This window comes from Rhamphochromis longiceps, linkage group LG2 (genome assembly GCF_057381845.1).
Source record: "Rhamphochromis longiceps isolate RC_006_pf linkage group LG2, R_longiceps_female_GT1.1, whole genome shotgun sequence".
Lineage (NCBI taxonomy): Eukaryota > Metazoa > Chordata > Actinopteri > Cichliformes > Cichlidae > Rhamphochromis > Rhamphochromis longiceps.
The window spans coordinates 31,435,093-31,458,255 of record NC_140558.1 but is presented as its reverse complement, the minus strand read 5'-3'; the positions used below and the strand labels follow the sequence as shown (position 1 = coordinate 31,458,255).

The 23,163-nt window shown below is 41.8% G+C and overlaps 1 protein-coding gene across 4 annotated transcripts; it reads left to right on the top strand.

The window, feature by feature from the left end:
• The first annotated feature begins 1,376 nt into the window (after window positions 1-1,376).
• Window positions 1,377-21,080, top strand: sh3rf2 (SH3 domain containing ring finger 2). Of its 4 annotated transcripts, none has more exons than XM_085422993.1 (11): window positions 1,377-1,672; window positions 2,015-2,449; window positions 4,514-4,795; window positions 6,735-6,830; window positions 7,861-8,244; window positions 18,613-18,734; window positions 18,884-19,054; window positions 19,287-19,561; window positions 19,652-19,911; window positions 20,093-20,394; window positions 20,496-21,080. In XM_085422993.1, exons 2-11 carry the CDS (start codon window positions 2,084-2,086, stop codon window positions 20,674-20,676), a joined length of 2,439 nt encoding a protein of 812 aa, XP_085279119.1. In that variant the 5' UTR covers window positions 1,377-1,672; window positions 2,015-2,083; the 3' UTR covers window positions 20,677-21,080. The 4 variants fall into 4 exon arrangements, with proteins under 4 accessions (XP_085279119.1, XP_085279128.1, XP_085279136.1 ...); XM_085423002.1 differs by lacking the exon at window positions 1,377-1,672 and adding an exon at window positions 1,690-1,874; XM_085423010.1 differs by lacking the exon at window positions 1,377-1,672 and having other exon boundaries at window positions 2,066-2,449; window positions 20,093-20,390; window positions 20,496-20,634.
• Window positions 21,081-23,163: the final 2,083 nt, after the last annotated feature.

Here is a 23,163-nt window from a genome sequence, read left to right as displayed (position 1 = left end):
AAGAGAGAAACAAAAAAAGAAGTCGAGGGGGTGAAGGCAATGCTGAGGCAGATCACACTCAATGAGTTAGCAGCGCTCTCTGAACAAGACAGCTTTTTAAATAAAACATGAAAGCTGGAGAAGAAGTCACTACTTTATATACAGCAACTCGTGGCAAGCCATGATATTCTGAGAGACAGGGCAGCCAGCTCAGAGCTGTCCCCGGGGGAGATCCTTCAACTCTCCATCAGATAGACTATATATCAGAACCATCAGACATGATCCCCACTCCTGCAACATGCAAGGCTCCACAGTGGAGGCCAGACTGATCGTCGGCTGTAAGGAGGTGATAAGCACTTATGTACTGACTCCCTCTGAACAACTAAACAAACACACTCCCTTCTCCATCTTTCAAAGGATTACAGGAGATCAATCACTCACACGCGAGAGTGTTACAGTCATCAGGAGGTTACGTTTCAGTCCAGTAAGGAAAAAAAGACCTAAAAATAAACTAAAATCAAGTGCAGTTCGGCCCCCCTCGTGTCTACACTTATGAGGTTCTTAGGAGGAAGGCCCTGTATCAACACTGAGGTGAGCATGTAAATAAGCCATGGCTAATCTCTCCCCCTCACTTTCTCCTCTTCTCTCTCTCTCTGTAAAAGCCATATGTACATTTTTAGAATTCCCCGAGTTCTGCTGACGTGAGGAAAGAGATGAAAGATTCATGTTTGTTTAAAAAATTCAAACTGATGTCCTGAACTTTCAGTACACAGCCCACACTGGTGAATTATTTAACACTTTGATGCAAGAAAGGGAATTTGGGGTTTGGGCGGTGCTGCTGTAATCCGAGCAACAATTAAAAGTCGTGCGACATGTTAACTGTGAACTGCTTTAAATGCCTTTTGGCAAAATTGTGGTGGAGGAAAGGAGTGCCGGTGAGTGTCAGGTATGCTTGATATTCCCTTTACTCAATTCAAACTGATGTGCACTGCTGTGGGGCTTTATAAACTGCTGCGGAGTGCGGTGAGTGTATGCACCAGCAGAGGGAGCCAAAGTCACACGACTGCGCTGTAAATGATGCCCAAAATTCCCCGTTTCATACATGTTTTAATCAATAAAGATGGGCATGCTCAGACGGTTCATTTGAAGGGAAAAATAATTAAAAGCTTCAATGTCTGCCATGTTTAATTTTAGTGTTTTTAAGGATTTGTTTGAGACTATGCAAAACATATACAGTTAAAAATAAATATATAAATAAATAAATGTTTTTTTTAAATGTAGGAATTGCAAAAAGCATTTGTCTTACAGGAGATTTGATTTTAAACGTCCATTTTAATCCTTTGCATGACATCACCTTGAAATATTCCGTGTCATTACCCTGAACGGTGTAGCCGAGCTGATCAGCTGTAAAGGGTTAAACTTAGTCAAGACACTGAAACCCGAGACAGTTCCTGATGGATTCGCCCGAAGGCGGCTGGGACATTTTAAGGAGTTTGTTTTGAGTAGAATTCTACCAGGTGCGTTTCTTTTTAAATGTCGTCGTGATATTTGGCACGGGTTTAAGGTAAAGCTGATGCGCCCTTTGTGCCCCGTGCTCGGCGCACCGCGTCTCGACGACGGCGGGGAAGAAGTTGCGCATTTCCAAATAGTCGAAGTTTATGGATTGTCCCTCTGATTGGCAGGAAGCAAACGTGTAAGTACCACGTGTGTGCTTTTTTCTTCTTTGAGGGTTTTTCTTGTAAACAAATATAGAAGAACTGTGTTATTTCCTGGTTCTGTCCTACCTGTGGAGTCAGGTGAGCCGACATGACACCTGTGTAAAGCACCGCGGGCGAGCAGCTGCGCGTGGGGCGCTCTATTAGGTTGTAGTTCGACCTTATCAAAGCTGTCTGGAGGTATGTGGTGGGACATGGAGTTCTACTGGCTGTCATGTGCGAGGACATTGGTCACTCGTGTTGTAACTGCTTCACTGTGTTTTGGCAGTAACTTATTTCACTACATCAGCTTTTCATTCCTTTCTGTGTTTCTGTCTCAGAATGGTGGATTATAGTGTTTCCGATGTACCAGAAGTCCTATTCTCAAACAGTTTTAAACAAGTTTTAAAATGGAGGAGCTGGCTCTAATGGCCTTGCTGGAGTGCCCTCTGTGTCTGGAGAAGCTGGATGCGTCAGCCAAGGTCCTTCCCTGTCAGCACACTTTCTGCCTGCCCTGCCTGCAGAGGCACGAGGCTGACCAGTACCAGCTATTTTGCCCTGAGTGCCGCGCTCCTGTCCCGGCCAGGACCGCAGAGGAGCTGCCGACAAACCTCCTGCTGGTGCGGCTCCTGGAGGGGCTCAACGGTCCCTCGGGCCCCAGCAAGAACACACAGAAATCCCGCTATGCAGTGCCCGTGTCCCGGGAGAGCTTAACAGCCAGGGACGATAAACAGTACCAGGAAAGTCCAAACAGAGAGAAGCAGGGGAACAATGAGGTGAGTAAGGCCTCAGCCCAGTCATCTACAGCTATATGAGAAACAAAGTGGAACTGTAAAAACTAATATGTGAAACCCAAACTCAAGTGTTGCACATCACTACTGACAAGTATAGTTATTTGTTATTAACACTACACTACACTATACGGGCTGAAGGGTTTTACACAGTAGTAAAAATGCAAGTGTTTGCCCTTTCACTTGTACTACCTAACCTTTGAACTTTGGGGATTTTTAATATGATGGAATATCAATCTTGGATGTAGATAAGATCCTTTAAGCAAACTATAGAAAATACTATAATTATCAAGTGATGGGGAAAAAACAGATAGCACTTTATGCCGTTAATCTATAGAAGTGCTGCTGAGTGATACACCCACACGCATGCAGGGCAACAGGAGGGAAAAACCAACCAGATGATAATATGTGTGTCAACTCCATGGAGAGCTGTGGTTTACTGCTCGGTTATATTTCCAACAGTAGCTAAGCGATATTTTTCGACTAATCTCCATACATCTGAAAGTTTGTGGCTCATGCAAAACAGAGTACTTCATATTCCTAGCATTCTGGTGTTTATATATTAAAAATAAAGCGTTTAAAGAAGAAAACATATTTCTACTTAAAGCAATGCCCCTGAGGGGACAAATGATGGGCATTCTTAGGAAGGTGGGCCAAGCCGTAGAACAAGTTGGGGAAAAAATGTTCTATATGCCAGAAAGTGAAGTAAAGTGCACATGAATACAGCTAGCTCCATAAGCATTTTTTGACAATTATACACTTTTTGCCCCCTGCACATCACCACAGTGGATCTGAAATCAAACAATCATCATGTGACTAAAGTTCAGACTTTTAGCTGAAAAGTCAGTGAAATTAATCAGTTAATGCAATGCTTTTGTAAAACCCTTTTAATTAATGCTGAAAGTCTGCTGTTTTCTGTGGTGGTGGTGGTGGTGGTGGTGGTGGTAAAGTTAGAAAATCTGTGTTTTCCCACTTTATGAACCCAATTGGACCTCCAACTTTGGCTCTCTGGCAGTGATGCAGGCTTTTGGGTGCCACCAGAAAAAATTGGACGACAGTTTTATTTGTGTGCAAAATGAAAAACAAAAAACAAATTCAGCATGCAGATTTAGAGATTGCCATAGGCAGAAGAAGATGATGAAGAGGGAATTATACAAAGCCCAGTGAACTGACTATTTCTTATGCATTTTTTTTTTTTTAAATTAGTATTATATGCATCTCTGCAAAAACTTTACAGTCCACAAATCTGCGTTCTCACATGTGTGAGCTAAACAAGAAGAGTTCAGTATTCTACTTGAAACCTGATTTGAGTTCAGTCACAGTTCAGAAAGCTGAGCCTGTTTCGTTAAACCGAGTTAGTGATCATTTTGGCTTCTTCCGAATGCTGTCATGGATACAGTATGTGTCAGTCTGATTAACTGTAACCCGATGCTACGATGATTGGCCGTAAAGTGGTGTAAACACTTTATCTACAGACTTGATACAAAATCCCTAAACCATCTATTTAAATTGCACATATGACATTTTCCACTGGTAATAATCAGTGAAGCTCAGGGTGTAGCCTGCATTTAGTTACGGAAATCACGAGGAGACTTGTGAAATTGTTACTTTAAGTATGACTTGAAGTCCATATTAATCAGATTTTGTGCCCTCTCAGGCAGCGTAATCGCTTTTGTGCCGTTTTCGAAAAACTCCAAACTGAAGTGTAAACTTGATACAATCTTGAAAGGGGGAAAAAAGAAAAAAGAAAGGATGTGTCATATAAAAGTCATCTTCATATCTCAGTGGTGCATCAGTGCCGGTTCAGCGCAAAATTGTTTTGTCATCCCACAATCTAACTCGTATTACAAGATGAAGCACAAATTAAATGCAGAGTGTTTCTGTAGCACCTCACACCAACTGTCACTTATTTTCTTAAAATGTGTCATAGCCGGGGATTTTTACAGATGAAATTGCAGAGTGTGGGATCTTTAAAATCTTACATTATGTAAGAAATCTTAATTATTTCAACATAAAGAAGCTGAAATTTGACTTTCTTCCACACTTTAGGCTGCTCACAGAGCATCAGTGTATAGCCACAGAGGTGATCTGTCAGGAGAGCTGTTCCTCTCGGCTGGTAACGCTATCACACCAAAACACAAAGGGGATGACAACTGGCACGCCGGCGACAGTAGCAGTGCGTCTGTCAGTGCTCAGCAGGTCGTCAGCCAGACACCTCAGCTGCAGCCCCTCCAGCAGCTCCAAGCACCAGCTCTGTGCAGAGCACTGTGTGACTTTAAACCAGAAGAAATGAATCTGGAAGACAGCAGATATTTTCTCAGCTTCCTCAAGGTGAGCCACTCAGACTGCTGAGTTAGTGCAGCAGGGCAATATAGTGTTCATGGGGTAATTGTGTGTGCACAGTTTTAAACCTTTTAAATAGCATCGGTTTTACTTCAGTGAACCTCTAGAGTGAAAAAGTATAAAGGTTCCTCTGCAAGAAATATGCTACAAGCCTCGTTTTTAGAAATTCAGTTATCGCACATGCACTGAAGTTTACAGACCACCATGGCGGTACAAATGGACCAAACTTCACATATTTATTGTGGCTAAAAAGCACCTGTATTTTATTTCTTTATGATTTCAGTAAGCTCCCCAGTAATGTGAAAAAGACAGTTTTCAAAGGGGTCTGTGCAGTCGGTAATGCTTCCACAGAATTAAGGGCCAGATTTACTAAACAGGGCAAAGTAGCGTTTGAGCTCAATCCCCAGACAGCGCTGATAGGTGTTTGCTATTTTCTAAACACAGGCACAGTTGATTCATTTCAATATCAACTGGTAAAAATGAGACATGCTTTAAATATCTGCAGAATTAGCAGTAAATTGTGTGTCGCAAATATCAGTAAATGTTTTTGTGCTTGATTTAAATATTCTCCTTCTTACGTTTTGCACCTTATGAGGTCACCTTGCGACACATGTTTAACAGCGTCAGTCGCAAATCTGTTACTCCCTGTAAACACCTTTTTTACACCAAAACCCAGTTTATGGAGCAACATATTAGTAAATCTGGTCCAGAGAGTGTAAGCAGCAGCCATTTGCTGATAGTCAAATGCTCTTTATTCATTGATAGTCTGATATATTCAGGTGTGTGTTTAACAGAAAGTCCTTTCCAGGACTTTACACCCAAGGGAAACAACTAAAAAAAAAAAAAAACCCAAGAGCTAAATCTCAGACTCCACAATGCAATTAGGAAAAGACTGAACAAGTTAGGCTTGTTTGGTAGGGTTGCCAGAAGAACCCTACCAAACAGTTGAGGTTTGCAAAGTTGCTTCTGAACAAAGCGTAAGACTTTATGCTTTGTTCAGTGACCAGTGTGCGGATGTTTGGTCATAATGCACAGGACCATGTTTGGAAACCAAACACAACATATCAACACCTCATACCAGCTGTCAAGATGATGGTGGAGAGGTAATGTGAGGCCATGTGGCTGACAGCTAAAGCTTGGCTGAAAATGGGACAGTACAGCAGCAAATCTACAACAGAGTAACTGAAGCTGTGCATGAACAAAAAGTGGACCAAAACTCCTCCACAATGATCTGAGACACCGATAAAGTCATACGGTCATAGTTTTAGCTGCTGGTTTGACTACTTGCTTCGGTTTAGATTTCATAGATGCATAAAGGACAGATCTGTCAGTTAGCTAGGATGTTAGAAGCCTTTCAACTGGTGTATTGACTTATCTTCTGTCATGGCAGGGAAACAGCAGTTTTGAATTGATGCTTAACCCCTTGAACTTAATCCTGCTTTCTTTTATATTAAACCTGTGTTTGTAGCAATCTGTGAATACAAAGAGCGCAGGAAGTCCCCAGCAAAGACTGCTACATAAGGATCACCGCTTTTATTCTTTTCACTGTTTTCAGAGACTGAAAACTGAGACTTGTGGAAACGGAGGCTCAGACCTCCATTGCAGCAGTTCTTACTTACCCTGGATTTCTGAGGCAGTTATATAAGGGCCTGGGTACTTTTGTGCCCTCCATTAAAACGCCCTCGACCGAGCCTCTTTTGTTTCTCAATCTAGGTGGTCAAATGTTGTTGTTTTTTTTAAGAGGCTGGCCACAGAAAAGGACAAGGCCTGCAGACACAAAGGGAGCTTATGTCACATGTTCGTGGAGAAACACAGAGTTTCCGAGCTGAGTGCTCAGTCTCTGGGGCAAGCGCACTCTGTTAAATCCATCTTGTGTCCCGTCTTGTGTGTGGTTTTCAGTCTGTTATTTATTTTGTGCTTCATACAGGGAGACATTCTTACTTTCATCAGGCGGGTGGATGAAAACTGGATCGAGGCCAAGCTGGGGGAGAAAGTGGGATTCTGCCCTGAGCAGTTTACAGAGGTGAGTTTCTTTTCTTCCTTGGATGTGAGTTGTGACCTTTTCAGCGCGATCGAGGTCGACACCTGCCGTTAGCCACTTTTCTCCGGTAGTGTAATCAATTGAACTGCAGATGTCGTCGCCGGATGCCATTAATTCCAGGTCACTGCCGGGACGCTAACTTGCTTTTCATTCAAATCTCTGATTTGTCAGTAAATGTCACTCCTGCTCTGTAAAGTGCTGAGGCAGAAAGCTAATCTGCGAAGCCCTGCTGTGTCTGCAGCTGCTCATTAGTTTGTGACTATGTGGCTTACTCAGGGTTGCGGGGCTTGCTTAGCTGGCTGACTGTCATTTGTTTTCCTCTGCACTTTCTGCCTCCAGGAATTAACTTCACCCATGCTGGAGGGGGGCTGTGTTTGTTCATTCAGTCGCTGGGGTCAATGCCTCATTCACTTCCTGTTTACTTTCCTAACTTGTCATCTGCTTTGCTGTGATTTCCTCACTAATATACCCCCTCTTCTTATTAGTCCTCTCTTTAATGCATGCATACTTTTATCTCCCACTCACCCATGTCTTCTCCTCGAGCCCTGCTTCAGTGATGCTCTTTATCTTTCTCCTTTCCACTTTCCTCCTCTCCTTTCTGAGCCAGCCTCTTCCTGTGTCGTGCAGCCAGGCGTAAAGACACAGTAATGCTTTCTCTGCTTGGGTGGCATAACAGCACATCACTGTGGAGAGTGAAAGCATTAACCCTGCCAATGCCTGTCTGCCTGCCTGTCTGTCTGCGCGGCTCATTTCTCAGCAGTATCCAACCCTGCCTGGCTTATTGGCTGGTACTTCTCACGCTCTCTGCTGCCTGCCTGTCCAACAAGTTGTAGGGGTGAGTCTAGCGGTGATAAGTGGGTGTATTTAGACAGATTTTTAGCTGGTCAGCAGGAGCAGAGGTTGGCAGGCGCAGGTTAGAGCAAGTTTGAGAGGAATTGTTTTTCTTGACTGAGGATTTTCCTGTGTTACGTTTCTTACTGTGGTTCGTTTTTATGCATTCATCCTATTCCAGCCAAACTCTGTGGCTGCCAAACTGCTGAAGGGAAAGAGTCGGAGGGGGGGGGATCTAGCAGAATTTCACCATCAGACTTCGAGCGGGGGCAAAGACAAGGCCACTGACGCATCCAGTAGGACTGCCCATTACGGAGTCCCTCAAGCCCCGGCTAAGACGCCCGTCATCAGCACGTTGCCCCTCTCCAACCAACGGAAACAGCCCGTAGCCGGAGGAAGCAACTTTTATCAGACAGGAGACAACAACAACACCTTCAACAGCTACAACCGTCAGGGTCAGACGCAGCGCCTCTCTGTGCCCACTACCACCCGGGGCCACTCTCATTCTTCCAGAGTGAACTCTCAGCGAAGACGCCACTCTGATTCGCACAGACACCTGTTACAAGTGAGTCACATAACTCTCTTATTATTTATTTATTCTTTTCTCCACCTCTGCTCTAATCTTTTAATTAAAGCTGGGTTTGGCTTTGCTCGCAGTGATTTGCTATAACAGAAAACATGCTGTTGGCAAAAAGGTGAAATGGTTTTATGTGCGATAATAAGAGGTGTTTATTTGAGTCACTGATCAAGTTGGCCTCTGGTTAAGGGAGGGAACCGTAACACTGTAAGCTGCAGGAATGAGTGAGAAAGAGATCGCCCTTGTGATTAAGTGGTTCTCATTAAGACGAGACACATGTGGGAAAGGGAAACAAAAGAAGTGAGGAGTGGAGGTGAGTGGACCGTAACTTTTGAGAGGTCTTTAATCACGAGTCCTGGGACAAAAGCCAGGATTTCCCGTCTGAGATGAATTATAGTTCCACAGGGTGGGTTTTCTTTTTTTCTCTCTTCATCTCAGGGACATGTGGTTTGTGATGTTGTGCGAGTTTGAATCCTCACAGGGAGAACTGTCAAGCAGGAGAGAAAAGAGGAAATCTCTTCTGATTTGATGGGATTGTTAAAATGACTCATTAACTTATTTTTTTTTAACTCTGAGGGAGCACAGAAGAAAGCAGGTCAATTTTACTGTCTAAATTAATTATTACCTCTAGAAGACTAGAAGTCATTAACAGTCTTGAAACTGAAGATTTTTGCTGTTTCATTGTTTAGTGAGGCTGGAGTTTGGGAATGTTAGTGTTTCAGGCTATTGGGTTCATAGCTTTTCCGGCACTAACATGATATCTGCTGCATACTTTATGAAGAATGTGTAGCAATATCAGGGCGAGGCATGATTGGTAAACATGTCCCTGCACATAGCTTTAACCAAGACAAGAAGAGTTAATTTCTGAGAAAGCTTGTGATAAAACTTACTCGGGAAATGACCCAAAAGCTCCTATAAATCATTAGCACGTTGGAGTAAATAACCGGACATAGTGCTGTTATTTCACATTAGAAAACAGCGGTGATGTGGCACCAAGTCACGGGGCCTAAGAGTACAGTGCTGGCATGAAAGCCTCTGGAAGGCTTAATAATGTAACGCGCTGCCAAATTCCCTGCCCTTCAGAATAGCGATTTCCTTTGATTCCTTTCAAACGTCTCGGCTCTGCCCTGCAATTACACATGTCAGAGCGCAGAAATGCTCAACCTCATGCAGGTTGGAGAGAAACAGGAGAGGAAGGGAGGCGGAGGGGAACGATAAGAAATGAGGAAACGGGGCAGTACGGCAGGAAGAGGAAAAGCTGAGCGTCCGAGAAAATGGTATGGAGCGAGGGAGAGAAACGCGACACATTTTCAGGCTGCGAAAACAAAAAACGCATGAAGTGGGAAGAAGGAGGAGGAAAAAATGAGAAATAGATGTGGAGAGTGGGAGGCTCAGAGAGTCCCTCAGTGTGTCTGCTTATCGCTCTTATGCTGATGATGATGATGAGTCACTAGTGAAGTTGCTTACATAACAGACCCCTCTCCCTCTCTGCCCTTCCTTCAAACTCCTTCCTCTTCACTAAGCAGGTAACGCTCCCTTTCACATCAGCGAGCCTGTAATGGCAGACGAGCCACACACTCCCCCTTTTTAAGGGAGCGGAGGGGCCATGTCCCTGAAGCTGAGGCTGAGCTCTCCAGTGACCAAGACGGCATGTTTGTGCTATTCTTGGTGCCGCTTCCCATCGGCTCTTACCTCTGACTCTCGCCTGTTTCTTTTTTTTTTATTTTGCAGCTTCCCTCCCACTGTGGATGAAATAATGCATATTAGTGTGAATATCTGCACAGTTATGTAAGAGCAAACTTTAGGATTCATTTGAAAAAAAAGTTCACTCCCCTATCATACTTCACCAGAATATCTGACATCATTGTAATTGTTATCAGTGGTTATGCAGTCACCCTGCAAAGTGACTGCATAAAAGAGCAGAAATAATTAGGCTGAGTTATTTATACGGCAGTTTTCAAGTGCAGAGTCACAAAGTGCTTCCGAAAACAGAAAAAATAGATTTAAAAGTAAAAACAAGATAAGTGGCAGACGGTTCTCTTCAAATCTCAAGCTTAATCGGAGATGGAAGACCGAAGATAGACAGATAAAAGTTTAGGTAAACGCAGATCAGAAGAGCTTTGAGGCTTTGTGTTTGAGTACGACTGCAGTTGATCTGTAATCTAGTTCACCGTTTGACTGTGCAGAGGTACAAAACAGGAAACCTGAATTAAATTCAGATTTTGATTAGTCACACGTGATGGATTGTAGGTGACCTGGTCAAAAGCTTAGTGGCATTTTAGGCAAAGTAGATTGTTAAGCTAATGCAGCAAGGAGGGTATTACCTTAGTTTAGATGAAGTTACATGAAAGTATGAATTAATTATTTTAAATCTTCATTTTGACATAAATGTGTTTTAGCTTCTTACATTTACAGCTTTGCTTCTACTGTTATTATTCATTCAAGGAAATGAAGAGGATCTGAATATACTGGGTGGGCCATTTATATGGATACACCGTAATAACATCGGAATGGTTGGTGATATTAAAGTTCTGTTTGTGGCACATTAGCATATGTGAGGGGGCAAACTCAAGATGGGTGGTGACCATGTTGGCCATTTAGAAGTCGGCCATCTTGGATACAACTTTTGTTTTTTCAATAGGAAGAGGGTCATGTGACACATCAAACTTATTGGTAATGTCACAAGAAAAACAATGGTGTGCTTGGTTTCAACGTAACTTTATTCTTTCATGAGTTATTTACAAGTTTTGACCACTTATAAAAGGTGTTCAATGTGCTGCCCATTGTGTTGGATTGTCAATGCAACCCTCTTGTCCCACTCTTCACACACTGATAGCAACACCGCAGGAGAAATGCCAGCACAGGCATCCAGTATCCGTAGTTTCAGGTGCTGCACATCTCGTATCTTCACACCATAGACAACTGCCTTCAGATGACCCCAAAGATAAAAGTCTAAGGGGGTCAGATCGGGAGACCTTGGGGGCCATTCAACTGGCCCACAACGACCAATCCACTTTCCAGGAAACTGTTCATCTAGGAATGCTCGGACCTGGCACCCATAATGTGGTGGTGCACCCTCTTGCTGGAAAAACTCAGGGAACGTGCCAGCTTCAGTGCATAAAGAGGGAAACACATCATCATGTAGCAATTTCAAATATCCAGTGGCTTTGAGGTTTCCATTGATGAAGAATGGACCCACTATCGTTGTACCCCATATACCACACCAAACCATCACTTTTGTTGTTCCAACAGTCTTGGAGGGATCCATCCAATGTGGGTTAGTGTCAGACCAATAGCGATGGTTTTGTTTGTAACTTCACCATTTACATAAAAGTTTGCCTCATCACTGAACAAAATTTTCTGCGTGAACTGAGGGTCCTGTTCCAATTTTTGTTTTGACCATTCTGCAAATTCTGTGCACCGATCTGGGTCATCCTCGCTGAGATGCTGCAGTAGTTGGAGTTTGTAAGGGTGCCATTTGTGAGTAACTAATATCCACCGAAGGGATATTTGACTAATGCCACTCTCCAGTGACATGCGGCGAGTGCTACGCTGTGGGCTCTTGCTGAATGAAGCTAGGACAGCCACTGATGTTTCTTCATTAGTGACAGTTTTCTTGCGTCCACATTTTGGCAAATCCAACACTGAACCAGTTTCACGAAACTTGGCAAGCAGTTTGCTGACTGTAGCATGGGAGATGGGTCGTCTCGTAGGGTGTCTTGCATTGAAATCTGCTGCAATGACCCGGTTACTGCGTTCACCAGATATCAACACAATTTCGATCCGCTCCTCACGTGTTAACCTCTTTGACATGTCAATGGCTGTGAACAAAGAGAAACTTGTAAATAACTCATGAAAGAATAAAGTTACCTTGAAACCAAGCACACCATTGTTTTTCTTGTGACATTACCAATAAGTTTGATGTGTCACATGGCCCTCTTCCTATTGAAAAAACAAAAGTTGTATCCAAGATGGCCGACTTCTAAATGTCCACCATGGTCACCACCCATCTTGAGGAGTTTGCCCCCTCACATATGCTAATGTGCCACAAACAGGACTTTAGTATCACCAACCATTCCCATGTTATTACGGTGTATCCATATAAATGGCCCACCCTGTACATTTAAAAATAACCATAAGTTTATTTTTGAGTACAACACTTATTTTCATTGACACATGGGTTATGTATAACAATGTCGACAAGATACTGATAGACATACATTATTATTAGCTACTTGTGCCTACTTAAGTAAGGCTTTCCTAAAAGTCAGTTTTTAGATTGCGCCAACTGTGCAAAACCACAGAGGACTTTATAGAAAGAGCAATAGAGATAAAATCTAAATTCTTGCAAGGGATAGAGAACTGACCTGTAACTACTTATTCTTCTGTGAGGGAGGTCAGGTTTTTTTTTTTGTTTGTTTTGTTTTTTTAAGCACTGCCAAATTTTGAAATCAGATCCCATTTTAAATCTCCCACCTTTGTTTGTATATAAATAAGAACGAAATTTAAAGGACATTAAAACACGAGATAGTCAGCCGTTGTTCTGAGCAACCGTTCTACTTTCACAAATCGTCCTACCCGTATTATAATTTGATGGTGACTTCTGACTAATCCAAACCATAACCCTAACCATAAGAAATATTGGCAATGGGTTAAAAAAAAATGAAGTAAATGTGGGTTTTGTGTTGTACACATGTGCAGAAACAATGGGTAGGATGGCTTGTGAGTTAGGATGGATTCCCAGAACACCGTGTCAGACCCCTTTGAATGCCCTTGCAAATGGAAATTACTGGTGTGGACACTGCGTCCAGTGTCACAACACTAGTAAAACTACATACTTTTTTCAGTCGCATACCAGAAAAAAATTTCCGATAAGAAGTGTGACTACATGTGCATTTACTCAAATTATATATAAATGATACATTGCCCTTGTGGTTTTGCACATATCAGCAAAACCACACGGAGAATAAGTTAACAATAAAAGTGCGATTCACCGATGTGACAAAATTATTCAGTAGAAGCACATTTTTTAATGATATGAAACATGATCTCTGCATCTTTATGATTTTGTGACACTGAGCATGTTCCAGTACCTCCAATGGGTGGAAACCATGACTTGTTAGTGAAGAGAAGAGAGGCATTCACCTCGCAGATATTGTCACCTAAAGGACTGAATGATGAACTTGCACTCAATGTTATGTAGTGGCTTCTCCATTATATTATTTTTTTGGGGTGTATGTGGTTTGAATTGTGATGTTTGCATTTCCTAAAAACACTATGCATCACTCAGTTGACTAAAGAATACATGGAGGAGTCCCTAATTGGCTGAATCTCTCTGAATGTGTATATATGTGCAAATGTTTGCATGAACACTTTTTCTCTGTACCTGACGAAGGTTGCACAGACTGACACGTTGCAGTTGAATAAAAAAAATAATGGTAAGCGGGACAGTGTGGGGAAGTTATACTATTTTTCTCCACAAAGTTTTTTTTTTTCTCCTCTTTTCACTCGTCATTGATTTTTCCCTTTTTTTTTTTTTCTTTTTTTTTTTTTTTTTAGCTTAAAAAAACCAAAGCATTAATTGGTTACTAAAGAGGGAGACTAGTCAATAATATAAATCATCCTCACCCTCTAACTGGCTGTTTGAAATTCAGCTTACTCGTCCCTCTGCACAGCTAATTTATGTTGTCTGATTGGAGTTTTCATTAAACACATCCAGGGTGGAGACATAAGCTTAAAAACTGAACTCGAATAAAATCCCGAACCTGTAAAGTGATTGAAAGCTAGTGAGTACACTAGGGTGGGGGACAAAAGCTGCGTTCAAGGTTATTCTTCTTTTCACCCAATTGAAAAACTTTTCCATAACCATAAACATGTAAGAGAACATATCCATGATAATGAGTTGACAGGGTTTATACTTCCCAACATGTCATACATATAAACTTCATAAACAAACACTCGAAATAAAATCCAAAGACCAATAAATCAATCAAATCTATCAATCAAATGAGGTTTGAAATCAGTCTGCACAGATCTTATGTCTTCACATGTTTAAACAACAGTTCTATGTCTCTTTAAATTAATTATAAATTGCAGTTGTTTCGAATCTCATTTTGGCCTCATTAATCATTTTTAGCAGGAAAAAAATAGACTTGAATAGTGCAATTTTAACAAATAAAATGTTAATATTGAAAATGACGCAGAAGACGTAACACGTAACAACGTCACACATCTGAGCTGGTTGGATGAGGGAAAAGCCTCGTGCCTTCTATCATGCCCTTGGCGGGGGGGTTGCAGTGAGTGGAGAGCAACCTCAGAAAAGTGCAGCTGCAAGTGATCCCGCGAGGTAATTCCTGATGATGTCGGCATGATGCCACGGTGACTCGAGATCAAGCTGGATAGAAGTCAAACGTGTCATGTGCTGTTTGGTGGTTTTTTGATTCTGTGCAGGCCTAGCACCTTTTGATCACAGTTAAACATCATGTAATATCCGCTAACCAGCTTCAGCTTGACTAGAAGTCTTATCCATAATAACTGAAAAGACCTGTCCGGTCAGAGCTTTTGTGAATGTTTTCACCTCATATCATAATTTTTAGACACACATTATGACGTGGTGTTGGTAGTGTTTGCTTTTGTGACGGTAAAATGATCATTTCAGAAGATACAGGTTGCAGATATAACAAAAAGCCTTTTTTAATATAATAAAATTTATTGTTTTTAAGGGCTCCAGAAGTCATTTCCTCATTATTCTTACAAAGTGACCTGGAGTTCAGGTATTTCCATAGTAACAACACTATTTGAAGGCAGAGTAGTTCTTTTCCACAACATGGCAATAAAATGTAATAAAATGTGCTTTTTGTTAAGACAAGGCTGATGACTTTACTGACGTTATTTCACAAAGTCACACAGTAGCTCATACTTACTTTGGATGGTCATGGGATTAAAGCTCGTTATCAAAATCCCCGTCAAAAATATGAACGTGATTTCTACGTCTGCAACCTCACTGATGAACTATTTACATTTATTCATTATAATATTTCACAAGAGCTCATTAATTTATTTAGTTTTACACTTTTTGGGCATCCATACAAACTGTCTCACTTCATGTGAGGTCAAAGGATGTTGGCAAAAAGCTGCAGATTAATATCCTGTTAAATTAATGCGCGTGTTTGTGCTAGCAGGATTCAGACTGTAGGAGCAAGCCAACCTTTCACTCTAAATAAGACTTTATTTTCTGCCTGACTAATATCAGAGTTAGTTTCTCTGTGTAAGTATCCTTCAATATCCTTTAGCCGCTGCAGCTGCTGGGTCAGTGCACCTGGCCATAGCGTGACTGCAGTATAAATAAAGCCGGCTCTTTGTGGCTAAAATAAAAACCTAAGAATAGAAATAGGACACAAAGTCATGAAAGAGATGAATAATTTAAGACATTAAGTTATTCTTTGTTGTCAGTGCTTTGCATCTTTTTTTTTTTTTTTTTTTGTCCAAATATAATGTATACTGCTTCTTCATTCATTTAAAAACATGGTTGTTTTCTTTATGACAGAGATGCTCAGTCGTGGCCTCTCACATATGATGGAAGTCTGTCGTGTCCTCAGGAATCGGTGCACGCAACCTTACTTTTACACTTTTTACTTCTGCCTCACAGCGCTGCCTTTAAAAAAGCGAGACTGCGGTTACAGTGCTGGATGCGTCTGTCAGATGCATCTTTCTTTGTGCTGTTGAGTTACAGAGTGTGAGAGCACTGCAACATCCAGCCGCATACTGTAATAGCAGGAACTCTGAGCCCAAAGGCTATCGTTAAAGCTTCGAGCAGCAGTTTAGTGGTGGTGCTGTAAATACAAGCAGGAATCAGCAGAGAAGATGGGCGCAGCAATGTTATTTCTGCGTCTTTGTTTTAAGTAAGAAAGACTAATGTGTTTGATTAAAGGGGAAAAAATGCAGCACACAGGCCAGGCTTTATAAAGGTTAACCTAACACACCTTATTTGAGTCTTGTTTGACTCACATCCTGCTGATTTCATCACTGTAAAATATTCTTTGCTCTAAGCTTTAAGTAGACAAGCTTTGATCTGTAAAGATACACTGCAAAAGAAGTCTGTTTACATTTTTCAAAGTATGACTAAGAATTTCAGAGGAAAATCCAATGAATCATTTCTTATGTGCAAACGTGTGACAGATTAAAAGAGAAACTTAAAGAAATGAGGAGAAATGTAGAGACTGAATGCGCTGCATTCTTGGAATGAACCGATTGTGAAATTCTGGCAACATACCAAAGTCATGAATGATTTAGCTTTTAATCACACTGTCTTTGAACACTTGGCACAAACTGATTTGACGTAAGAGATAAACATCCACCACTGATACGCCAAATGTCAACTTATTTGCCAATGTCTGGGCAAATGAGTTGAAATTTAGTTAACATAGCCGGCGTATTGGTGTATTAGATACAAACCAGCAATTTACTATACACAACAACAGGTAAATTAGTGTTAGGAGTGTCAGCTTGCAGAAAGAGAGTAGCAGCTTGGCTGCCAGTCGGACTCCTGTTGTGTACTCAAGTTTTGTGATGCAGATCTACTTTTTTTCCCCACTTAGTGAAAGGTGCCTGAGTAAAAAGTTCTCAGCTGATAGCCACCTGCTTCCATGCACGCTCTTATATCTTCAGCTTTTTACATCGGTCCCCTGCTGCAGAGCCTTGTGTGTGGTGAGCTATGGCAGCAGGTCTTTGTTAATGCACCTTCACACCCTCTCATCCATGTTACGTAGTGCCCAAAAATGAGGTGTTGGAGGCGTAAAAGTTACATAATACTGCTTTATATTATCAGAAGGCTCACGTGCCATTATGCCTGTCTTAAAGGCATAACAAGCAAAGTGCGTAGGCCGCTGTTTAACAACACAACAACATTTAAACTTCTCCTCCCTGGCTCAACAGGGGAGCGAGCGAAAGAGGGAGCGGTGTTGAGCAGAACAAAGCAGAGATTTAGAAAAATCAAACGTTATTTCCTGATTGCATCGTAGCTGTAACGTTCTAAAGCATGAGAAATAAATGGGCCCACACTTCTGCACAGCCGTGCAGAAAGGCACTACCTTGGAAAATTTTGTGTGAATGCAGCCAACGTGTGTGTGGCCAGTCAAACAAACATGCTGATGTGCACCTCTTGAGTCCATTATTTTATACGTCCATGACGCAGATTAGCAGAGCAGAGAGCTGGAGACAGAAATGTAACCTGGCTGCTATATCCTTATAAACTCTGGCTGTTATTAGTCAGGATTACACGCTGACCACAACAAAATCAGAAGAAATTAAGACAATAGATTCAGAGATCAGGGTCTGTGCAGATAAAAACTCTTTATTCTTTTAAAAGTGTTTGTCTTTGCTTTGATCATGTTACATGTTTGCCATTGTTCATTAAAAAAATCAGCATCCTGAAGTTTTTTTACTGTTAATAAACATTCTAAAATAGAAAATCGAGTAAATTATCCTTCTTCTGATCATTTTACCACATTGTCGACATTAAACTGTTAAGTGAATTAAAATTGCATTCGGTATAGACAGCCATCCCAGCAAGCGGCCCTCTTTGGGGCCTATGTGAGGGGGGTGCTGTGGGCAAACCCACACATCCACAGTATCAGTGTGAAATTTGGCAAAGAGAGGCCCACAGTGGGGCCCATTGTGGGCCTGATCGTACCCACGGTATGCCCACACAGTGTGGGCTGTCCTACTGGGGCCCAGATGTGCTCTGTGGTACATTATTACCAGAATGTTGCTACTTTTAGTGACTTCTTTATCAATAGGGGTCTATTAGAAAATGGAATAGGTCCTGATTTCTTTCACTAATTGACTTCTTTTGCAGTATTTTAATAGGATCAGTTTAACTTCCAAATTGAATCGGTGGTTTTTCCCAGGCTCATATTTCTGACCGCATAATAGAATAAGGTCTGTCGTTTAAGTATCTCCATAACGGTCACATTTCCCTGTATGATATTTCCTTATTAATGTGCCAACAAACATGCCTATGCGGGCTCACATTGGGTAGGTGTGGGTGAACTGTGGGGCTGTGTTGGCAGGGCAAGCCCACACTTATCCCAAGCAGGCCCCAGTTGGGAGTGCCTAAATGGTGCCGACAGCACTCTAGAATGGACAGCACTTCTATATAATGACCCCTATGGGGTCATTATATAGAATTTCTAGGTTGCCCATAGAAATCCAGCCCCACTGTTTACCCACACTTGCCCACTGTTGGCCCACACTGTTAAGTTTGCTGGGATTGTGATTACGGGATGAATAATAAACGATGTACCATGAGGTGTCCTTTGCTTCCTATATGATAATTTTGAATTTATCCCATTTTAGAGCGAGAAGAAAATGACCAGCGAGACTCCGCCCACCATCTCTATGGCTCTGATGAACCCCCAGATGCCTTCTGCCTCTGCAGATGGCAAAAACTCCTCCACACAGCAGCTCTCCATCAGTGTGTGAGTCACTGTTTTGAAAAGTCATGGTGTGTTAATGGTATTATAATGTATAATGTCACATCTATGAGGTGTGAATAGAATAAGAAACAGTTATATGTGGCCAAAAAAGGGCTGAATAATCTGGATGTATATTGTTTTTGACTTCTCAGGTGTGCTGTCCTCTACTCCTACAAACCACGCCGGCCAGAGGAGCTGGAGCTGAGGAAAGGGGAGATGGTGGGCGTGTACGGAACATTCAAAGAAGGCTGGCTGCGTGGGTTATCGCTGAGAACGGGCAAAGTGGGCATTCTTCCCGGCAACTACGTCACTCCTGTGCTCAGGTGAGAGGTTGCGATCGCTGACCGCAGGAAATGGGAGCTAAATGCTATTTGGGTTCAGATAGTAACATAGTGTGGGCATGAAGATGAGCTATTTTGTACACTTATTTATGAATCAGAAATATAAAGCTGCATGTCACGGCCTGCTGCTGTTTTCTTTGTCATATATAGCAACAATGTGAAAGTAGACATTCATCACTATCACTATACTAATATTTTTGTTCCCAAAATACAGAACCTCGGCCAGACTGCTGGAGACCAAAGCGCCTAATGTGCCCTCGCAGTACAGCACTTTATCTGCAAAGAAACACACAGCTGCCAAGAACCCTACTGTGTTCCTTGCTCTTGATAAGGTGAATGGTGATGGAGCGATATACTCACCAGGACAGATCCCATCTGTGCCAAACGGAGCACACCATGCAATGTCGCCCACTGGGATTGGAAAACCTTCCTTCTACGGGGATTCACAGGGTTGGGAGACTGTAAGGCGCGTTTTTCACCCACACAGAGGCGAGTGTCAAACAACCACACTCTCTTGGCTTGATTGAATTATGCACTTTGTCAGGTATGTGACGATCTTTTTTTTTTTTTTTTTTTCAGGCTCAAATCGCACGTCCCACATGGGCAGTTCCCACGTTCCCTCCAACTCGCAGCACTTTGCACAACATCAGGCATCTGGCTACTCGCCTGCTCTGCAGAGGAAGAAGGGCGGCAGCTTTGTATCCAATGCTAACGTACCGCTGGGTTGGATGACTGATCCAGCAGCGCCCTCTTCTGCTGTGTTCATGAAGGACGGGGACAGCACTACCCCTCAGTCAATTCTAGTAAAGCCTGACATGCACAAGACCAGTACAGAGAAGGTAATGCCATTCTTATGAAATCAGTGTCATTAAAGTTGATCTTGCTTTTGCATATATATATATATATATATATATATATATATATATATATATATATATATATATATATATATATATATATATATATATATTTAAATCACGCTACTATTTGTGTGATTTACAGTTTGTTTTATTTCCATAGCTGGCAAAGTCTGTGCGGTTTGTCACAAATGAAGGCTCCCCTCCCCCAAGACATCGGACCGCCTCTTGGTCGTCAGGAAATCAGGTTCTCTCCAACAGCCGACCCGGGCCCCTTCCTTTAGAAGTGTGGGCCCCATCGCTCACATTGGGAAGGGACGGACCTGGGATTATCCTCAAAGATGGAAAAGGTCCTATTCTCCGGAAGGGGCTTGAAACGGCCATGACAGATTTTTATACTAACCAGAAGCCGACAACCTCACAGCCAACGTTGTCAGCTGTGTCAGCACAGTTCAGCCCAAGTAGGTATGTTGGATTTATGGGTTTGGAGCAGTGATTGATCATACAGTCTTGAAAGTCATTACTGATTTTTTTTTTTCTTCCCCCCCCCCCCCCCCCTCCCACAGACACAGAGTTGCCGCGACACATTTAGCCCAAACAGACTCAGAGCTCAGTCTGCTTCAAGGAGAGCTTGTCCTCGTCCACAGACCGCGACCTGATGGGCGGGTTCTCGTTACTCAGGAGAGCAGCGGGCAGACAGGATTTTTCCAGAGCAGTATTCTTCAATCCCTCGAACGCCTCAGCTGACCGTGCATTCCTTCTGTAGTGATGTATATTTCTAAATACCATGTTTTAAAACTGCCAAGTGACTTGATAGACCTGGTGACGCGCCTAGAGCTGCAAAGGTTAATGCTGCCAAACGACAATTGGAAGGTGGAAGGTGTTTATTTTTGTTCTGAGTTAGAGTATGGGTAAATTCTCTGGAAATATTTGTTGCGTCCTTTAATGTCCATGCATGTTTGTTTACACATGTACTATTACAAGATTTTGCACATAAAAAAAAAACACTTAATGACTGTTCCTCGTTTTATACCCATGTTACACGCATTGTGAGTGCCTTTGTCAAAACCCATGAAGAAAGTATTAACTATATCTGTACATAATTAGAGAAATTATGAGGTGAAATGCCTTTCCGGTAATAAAGTATACTTCCTTGACATCAGTAGTTTCATGTCATCTTTCAGACATAGAACTGACATCAACAATACGAAACAACAGTAGCGTATTGTAGCATGTTACTTTGGTAGTGACCTGTTCTATATGTAAACCTTGCTTTGCAGCCTGGATTTTGACTGCAACTTTCTTGTGGCACACTAGTTCAGTTCAGTTCAACTATATTCATGTACTACTAATTCATAACAGTCATCTGTTCATAAGGTAAAAACCTTTCAATATTAAAGAGAGAAACCCACTGGTGCTCTGTAAGCAAGAACTTTCCAAGACTGAGGAGATTTTAAAAACACCCTTTAAGCCCAGAGGAATCTCTGCAGGTGTAGAACAGGGATTCATGTTACATTGTGGGCCACATACAGCCCACTTTAATTTTAAGTGAGCCAGACCAGGTAAATTCTCCTTTCTGTCATTATGCAGAGGTTTAACTGTACATTTAATCCTGGAGCTAAAAAGGTACTTTTTTAAAAAAACAAAAAAACAAAACTGTGAACCCATTGTCAAAAAAAACAACAAAAACTGAAATTTGTATACAGTTTAACTGTTTAACTTTTTGTGTAGGAATGGAAGAGGTCTCTAATAGTAGTAAAAGCTGTAAAACCTGTGGAAAAAAATGTATGCCTTTCTTGGCATTTTCCAAAGCAGTCCAGTGGACTGTGCTTATTCTGTCCCCCAGGCCTTACGTTTGACACCCGTGCTGTAGCAGGTCGTGTTAGGCAGAAGGGGAAAAAGCAGAGACAAGCCCCTCTCTCAATTTTTTAGATTCTTCTCTTTGCTTCTGAGATTTTAAGGCAACAAGCATTTAACAAAGTGAGTCATCCTCTCCCCATTCAAAGTTCTGCACAGCAACACTATAAACTGTTTTAGAGACTGATAAAATAAAATAAAAATTCTGGTCTCGGATGTGACACTAGTAAACTCAAAACTAAAGTCGCCAGCCTGTTGCAGGGCTAACACAGAAAACAACCGGAAGGTTCTTATCTATATTAGATATTAGGACCTCGTGTTCCCTTGCAACCACTTATTTATGGGGTAAAATGACCTATTTGTAGGAGTTGTGCACCTAAGCCCTTATAAAAGAATCATATCATGCTAAACTTTCATCATGCCTGATTGAAGCTGACATCCATCCTCTGACATCATCACACTCCCTAGCAACTGTAGCAGCCCAACATATGAGTAAAATCTTTGACTAACCAATAGAGCAGCATGCATATGTACTCATATAGTAAGTGCACACAATTTTCCATTTTATAGTTGAAGGAAATGCCCATTTTGATTCATGATATAATGGAAATCTACCAGTTAACCTAACCCCACGAGCTGTATGTCTGTAGATTGTGGGAGGAAGTTGGACTAACCAGAGAAGACTCATGCAGACACAAGGAGAACATGCAAACTCCAGATAGGACCCAGCCAGATGGTGGATTCAAACCTCTTGCTGTGAGGCAAGCTTTAAAAGGCATTTTAAAAAAGCTATTTGCAGCTGTTTCATAAATTTTCTATGTATTTACTGTTTTAAAAATACGGCAACAGCACAGGCTAACTTTTGCACAAACCATCTGCTCCTGCAGCAGGTCCTCATGATCGTTGTTGCTGTGCAGGTTTCTTTTATGACTGAATTTTATGGGCAAGGGAGGTGGATCTTTGTTCTTGGTTTAAGTCAAGTAAAATGCATGCTCTTCATATTCACTTCCTGGATAACCGTTAGAAAGCAGCAGAAAGATTCTTGTTCTCTACTTTTTTTCTATCGCCGAGCTACAGCACAGAAGATGTCTTGCAGAAGATATACCCATGTACCGAGCGCAAGTTATCACTGAATTTTCATTTTTGGTCAATAGAAAGTGAAAGACAAATAAAGAGGTCAGGCGGAAAAGATGAGGTGGTGCTTAACAAATTGTTTTATTTATTTATTTTTCAAAATGTATCTGACTCTGAAAAATAAAAAGCAAATACTGAGTCGATGAGCGAATATTTCAACTGTCTACTATTTTAATACAGCTAAAAATATGATATCTGGACAAAAACCATACATGTACAGTTCAGGAGCAGTGTTTTGGACAG

Coding starts and splice junctions, on each gene's coding strand:
- sh3rf2 (XM_085422993.1), top strand. CDS start 2,084: ATGGAGGAGCTGGCTCTAATGGCCTTGCTGGAGTGCCCTCTGTGTCTG. Junction 2,450..4,513: donor AGAAGCAGGGGAACAATGAG/GTGAGTAAGGCC, acceptor TCCACACTTTAG/GCTGCTCACAGAGCATCAGT. Junction 19,562..19,651: donor CGTTTTTCACCCACACAGAG/GCGAGTGTCAAA, acceptor TTTTTTTTTCAG/GCTCAAATCGCACGTCCCAC.